This window comes from Plecotus auritus (genome assembly GCF_963455305.1).
Source record: "Plecotus auritus genome assembly, chromosome: 4".
In the NCBI taxonomy this organism is placed as follows: Eukaryota; Metazoa; Chordata; class Mammalia; order Chiroptera; family Vespertilionidae; genus Plecotus; species Plecotus auritus.
The window spans coordinates 79669569-79675568 of NC_137775.1; the positions used below are offsets into that span (position 1 = coordinate 79669569).

Genomic DNA, 6000 nt, shown 5'->3' on the forward strand with positions numbered 1-6000 from the left:
TTTTATATTACTTTTTTCTCCTTTTTTTGTGCATTTTAGGACTGGATTATAGCACCAGAAGGATATGCTGCATTTTATTGTGATGGAGAATGTTCTTTTCCACTCAATGCCCATATGAATGCTACCAACCATGCCATAGTTCAAACTCTGGTATGCTTTGTTTTTGTAGGATTGAAACTGGTTTAAGATGAAAACTTCATATAAAATTATTTTAACAGAAAGCATCCATTGGTAGTTATCAATGCAGTATCTTCTCTTCTCAAATTAATTTGGCACTGTTTAGAGCCAAAGTAACAAATTATGGATATAGTCAGGAAATTCAGGCTGGTTTAAAGATGAATCCTGATTCCATATTAGGGAAGGGTTCAGCTAGGAAAGTTGTAATCACATGATGTGTTCATTCTGCGATTGCTTCACTATGCAACATGACTAACCACACAGGTTCCCAATGACTTATTTCTAACCTAACAATTCATTAGTAATTATTGCAAAAACATTGAATAATAGCTGTAGTGAATTTCATGTAAGGGCTTTTACTCTAATTATTTAAGGATGCTCCATAACACACTGTGACATTATGAAAGTTCTTTAATGTCGAATATAAGTAGAAGATACATTTCTATTTCTTAATACCTTTTTTACCTTTAAGATGAAAAATAATCTTCATTTTTTCCCATTTCCAGACTCATGAAATCAAATAGTGACTTAATCTGTAAGAGCCTAGGCTTATTTTTTGTGAAAAAGATAGTGAGATGTTGATTCCATGGTCCTTAAGTGTCTGTACTCTATTTAATGAGCTCATGAAACCTCTTTAAGAGTCTGATGTACCTGCTTTGTGGCAGAGGGACAAACTCTGGAAGACTAAGTGACAGGCTCCTAGAAGATACAATAGACTATATGATATTATTCCAAATTAATGTGAGGGTTAATATGAAAATTTTAGCTATTGTAATTAGGAGAGAAGAAAAGGGAAAAAAAATATTTTAGACTCCAGACTTACTGATGGGAATGGAGTTATTTGGTGAATGGCAGTAAGAGAGCAGTAGCTATTGGGCAAAAAAAATAAAAAGAAGTAATATAATCTATCTTAGAGGATGAGGCTTGTTTATGACCAAAAAAAGAGTAACTATTAGAATTTGTGAGGAGTTGACTCTTCAGGAGGTTACCTTTTTTTTCCTTCAAAATTAATTTAAAATTGAAAGCTAATGAAAAGGGTAGCTCAGCTTCCTTCTGAATAAGGAATGGGGTATCTGTATTGATAGATTAAATTTTTGAATGCCCATTATGCTGTTGTCTTCACTGACTTCCGATGTACTACCAAATAGCTAGACACCAAAGACACATCTATGACAACTAGAACTTGGGCACTGGCAAAAACTTTGGAAAGAAATATGGTGTAAGAGAAGCAGAGAGATAAAACAAAATACATATTTTGATAGGTAGTCACTTATACATTTTTTTCTTTTTCTGACTCTTGACCAATGAGATTGCCTACTTCCATACCATATACAAAGTATAGAGAAAATTCCTGGAGGAATTTTAAGGGTTGATATGCCTTCATCTTTGCTATCTGTACAGAGAAGTAGTTCATGATACAGGACAACTTTTCTGGGGGGTCTGGAGCAGGTATGCTCTGCAAGGATGAATGTTTGTATTCAAACACCCACTGATAAAAGAAAAATAAATGCTATGAAGTCTAGCCTTTTATCCATGTCTGTGAGAATTCACATTGACTGAGAGCTGACCATACAGAGAACAATGCTGCTGTTTCATGCCCTGAAGGGATAGCCATGATCACTGTGTTTCTGTAGTGTCAGAGAGGGCAGCCATTATCAGCTTATAAAAAATGACGCTTAATTTCTCAGAAACTTCTTTGCTTCTTATTACTCTCATTCTAATGACTCAGAAAGTAGACTTTTGCTTCCTGAGATACATATCTAATGTATGAACATTTCCCTCAAGCGAAGCAATGCTTATTTATTGAAAAAACTGTCAAATACAACCCTTTCTCTCATTTCCCTTTTTCTTCTTATAAATATACTAGAGGCCTGGTGCATGGATTCGTGCACCATTGGGGTCCTTTGGCCTGGCCTGCGCCTGCTCACAATCCAGGACCCCTAGGGGGATGTCGAATAGCCAGTTTCAGCCTGATCTCCACAAGCCCGGTCCAGACAGGAGGGAGCCCGATCCTGTGCATTGAGCATCTGTCCCCTGGTGGTCAGTGCACATCACAGCTACCAGCCAGTCATCCGGTCGTCCAGTCATAATGGTCACTTAGGCTTTTTTATATATAGATATTTACATATTGTCAGCTTTTGGGGCTACAGTGTAGAAGGCAGCGTTGAAAAACAAACATTAAAAAAATATGATGTGCACTTGGAACAAGACCCCACTCTGCACCACTGTCCTGGAGTGTGGGATATAAGTCATCACAGAACTTGAAGCGTCCATGGGAAGTTTGATGTTTTTCCCTGGCATTGTGTACTCTCTATGTTTGTTCTGTGAAGGACATGAAACAAGAAGACAGGCATGTTTGTTGTTAAAGGAGAGCATATTTGTGACTAATATGTTTGAGAAACCATTCAAGAACAATCCTTTTTTTTTTTTTATTTTAAGCAAATGCTTCGTGAGGCTACCAAGCTCCATTGAAACGGGATAATAATCGTGTATGTGCGTGTTATGGAAGATAAAACTGATGAGGGACACAAGCTGCATCTGAAATTTGTAGAAACTATCCAACTTTTAGTTTTGTGAGGTCTTAGGAAATTTCAAGTTCATGTCAGATCACCTCATTTTTTCTGCTGTTTCTGTCCATATGCAGGGCTCTTATATCATTTCAGCCAGGACATTGTACAGCCAAACTCGCGGAGGCTATATTTGCTTTTTGTAGATCCCTCCGGACTCATCAATGGGACTTCCCATAAACCTCTCTGAGGGAAGGACTAGGGTAGTTGGGTGGGAACAGGGGAACCAGGTCCTGGCTCCTTGCTCAGACCACATAGGCAGACTGCCAGTCTGATCAAAACGAGAACAAACTCTTTATTTAAGAACTTCACTTTCCATGTACAGCCACCTTTTTCAGGCTTTGGGCGAGGGGCGGGGAGATGGATATTCAATTCATAAAATATTTAGGCTTTTTACTTCTGATTTAGCTTAGCCTTCATTTTAGAGGCTGTCTAAGGGAGAAAGAAAGTAAAGGGATATTAAACTCTAACCAATCTGCTAAAAAATTCTGTGAAGAGTTGAAATTATTGCTTTAAACTTTAAAGCAAATATTGGATTATACCTGGAGTTTATTTTGCTGTTATATTTAAGTTGCCTTTACAATGGAAAATGAAGAGTTGACATAATTTTGATGACTTATTGTTTAATTATCCTTTGAAATAATTCTTAGATCTGAATTTTCCTACAGTCCAATTGTGTGGCTTTACTGATTTGCATTTATAACTTCTGTATTTCTCATGAAGTAAATAGAAATCGTTTTAACCAAAAGCAACTCAGTTCTAGCTGCCATGTTCTTTCCCCCAGGAAAATTTTCAATGGTTTTTCCATATAAGGTATTTTCCTTAGCTGTCTGAACATTTTTCAAGATCCCAACACATAATTAGAACTGCTGGGTTGATTCTAGGTGTCAATGCTTAAGAACACATCCTTTATTGCCAGCCACCCCAGCTACTGAACACAAATAGTGAAGGGTGTGCTTGATGGTGAGTGATAAGACAAGCATACCATTTTAAAGCTGCAGACAAAATATTTACCTTATTTCTTAAAGAAACAAAACATTTTTTCTTTTCCAGGTTCATCTGATGTTTCCTGACCACGTACCAAAGCCTTGTTGTGCTCCAACCAAATTAAATGCCATCTCTGTGCTATACTTTGACGACAGCTCCAATGTCATTTTGAAAAAATACAGAAACATGGTAGTGCGCTCCTGTGGCTGCCACTAATATTAAGTCATAATGGAAATAAGAAAAAAGATCTGTATTAAGGTTTATGACTACAATAAAAAGTATACTTTCAGACAAAAGGAGAATTTTGTAAAATTAGTCTGGCTCATTTCATCTCTACCTATGTACAATATCATGTATATAGTCACTTTTATTTATTTAAAGGTATATATTCTCCTTTATGGATGCCTTATCAATAAAATCTATTTTATAGGTCACTACATTAAATAATAGATTGCCCAGTCTAACTTTCAATGAGGTATGTTAAGTCCAATTCAATTCCATGTCAACATTTTTTCTAATACAATTTTTAATATATTTTTTGAAATAAGAACTCCTTTTACTGTTAAATATCGATGAAAGAAACTGAATGCATTTGGTTATGTTGCTCCAATAAAAACTATGATAGGATATTTATTTAGAAGTAAAACTTAAAAAAAGTAACAACCCAAACAAAAATGCTTAGATAAATACATTTTTTTCTTTTAGAGTTTCTACTTCATTCAATAAAGTGAAATGTTGAACTGGATTTGAATAAATAAATGGTAGGCAGAACATAGAATCTGAAAGATTGCACATAATTGTTGTAACTGTTTGCTTTAACAGAATTGGTGTAACTGTAGGAGCATGTTCCTTCTTGGCTTGTGAATTGCAGGTTTTGCAAAGAGCTCAAAGCTTCAGGAACTCTGTGGAGACAGGCTTGAGCCTGTGTCCATAACTTTCCAAGTTAACACTAAAAAATGGCAGTACAACCTTCTTACCTCAAATAAATCATGTCTGCCTATTATCTAGAACACTACTGCTGTAGATTTTTTTCTGGTTTAAAAGGAGTCCAAAATAAAGAAAACTTTACGTGTGCTCCACTTCCCTCCTCACAGACAAGAGTCACTGCATGCATAAAATATACCGGAGCAAGATGCCGACAGAGCCATTTTCTTTAGCGCTCCTTCATAACTGAGTCCGTTGATTGATGTGATGCAAGAGATTTTATTTAGGGTAAAAGCACTGAAACTAAACTGGAGGAAATTACCAAAAATCCCAGAATGGCTTTGACAGAATTGCCATTTCGAAAGAACAGCTGAAATCCATTTTTCATATCTTTGAGAATGAGCTCAATGAAAACCTTATTTTGTAAAGGGATTTTGTAAACCCTTCTCCAAGCACAAATAATTCCAAACGGGAAGGTTCTGTTGTGTGTATGTGCATGTGTGTTCTTCCCTCTGAAATTAATTTATTTTCTCTCTCTGCCTTCTAAGGCTTTTCTTTAACACACACTGATTTCTTAAAGAATGACTTTTAGATGGATAACTTGCCATTTATTGTGGCTCCATGGCTAGGCCTATTTAAAGTTCATCTAGATTATTCATAAAGCACCATTTATTAATCACGCTTTTGGATCTTTCAAATAAAAATAGAAATAGCTTAAAAATGTTATGGGTTTGTTTGTAATTCAGATATATTGCAATGTTGTTTTAAAATACAGTTTATCTTAAAGATTTGATAACTATATTGGAGGTACATTAAATAATATATTTTTTAATTAATGGCATACCATTGTAAGAATAAGAAACGGAAGTCTATTATATTATTCTTTAAATGTGCTGTTTAAATATATTTCTATATTTTAAAATATATTAAACTTGTTATGCTAGTTTCTATTGTGCTTCTTGGTTTGAGTCTTTATTTGAAAGATACAACACATAAGTATGTCACAAACTGAGACTATAAGAATATCAGATATAAAAGGTATGTGGAGTACATGATTCTTTATGTTGTTTTTAATTGCCAAAACTAGTTTTTGTGTTAATAAATAACTCATTGCTAAATAAGCAAAGCAAAATTCAATAAATGAAATATTTTCTTAATTTGTTTAAACAGCAAAGAAATTTTTTAAATAGCAAAAATGATTACAATAGGAAAATATCTCACTTATTCTCTTTCATTTAAGAAGGGAGATTATTGGTATCAGTATTTTCATATTTTTTCAAATGATATCTATATATGTATATACATGTCCTATATAATAAAAGGCTAATATGCAAATTGTCCCTGC

General features: G+C 34.6%; 1 protein-coding gene across 1 annotated transcript in view; it reads left to right on the forward strand.

Moving 5' to 3' along the window:
* BMP5 (bone morphogenetic protein 5) overlaps positions 1–5604 on the forward strand; it is a 116636-nt gene extending 111032 nt beyond the window's left edge. The window contains exons 6-7 of the mRNA XM_080665511.1: positions 40–150; positions 3798–5604. Coding sequence (XP_080521637.1) covers positions 40–150; positions 3798–3947 — 261 coding nt within the window. The 3' untranslated portion in view covers positions 3948–5604. The remainder of the gene's footprint in view (positions 1–39; positions 151–3797) is intronic.
* Positions 5605–6000: the final 396 nt, after the last annotated feature.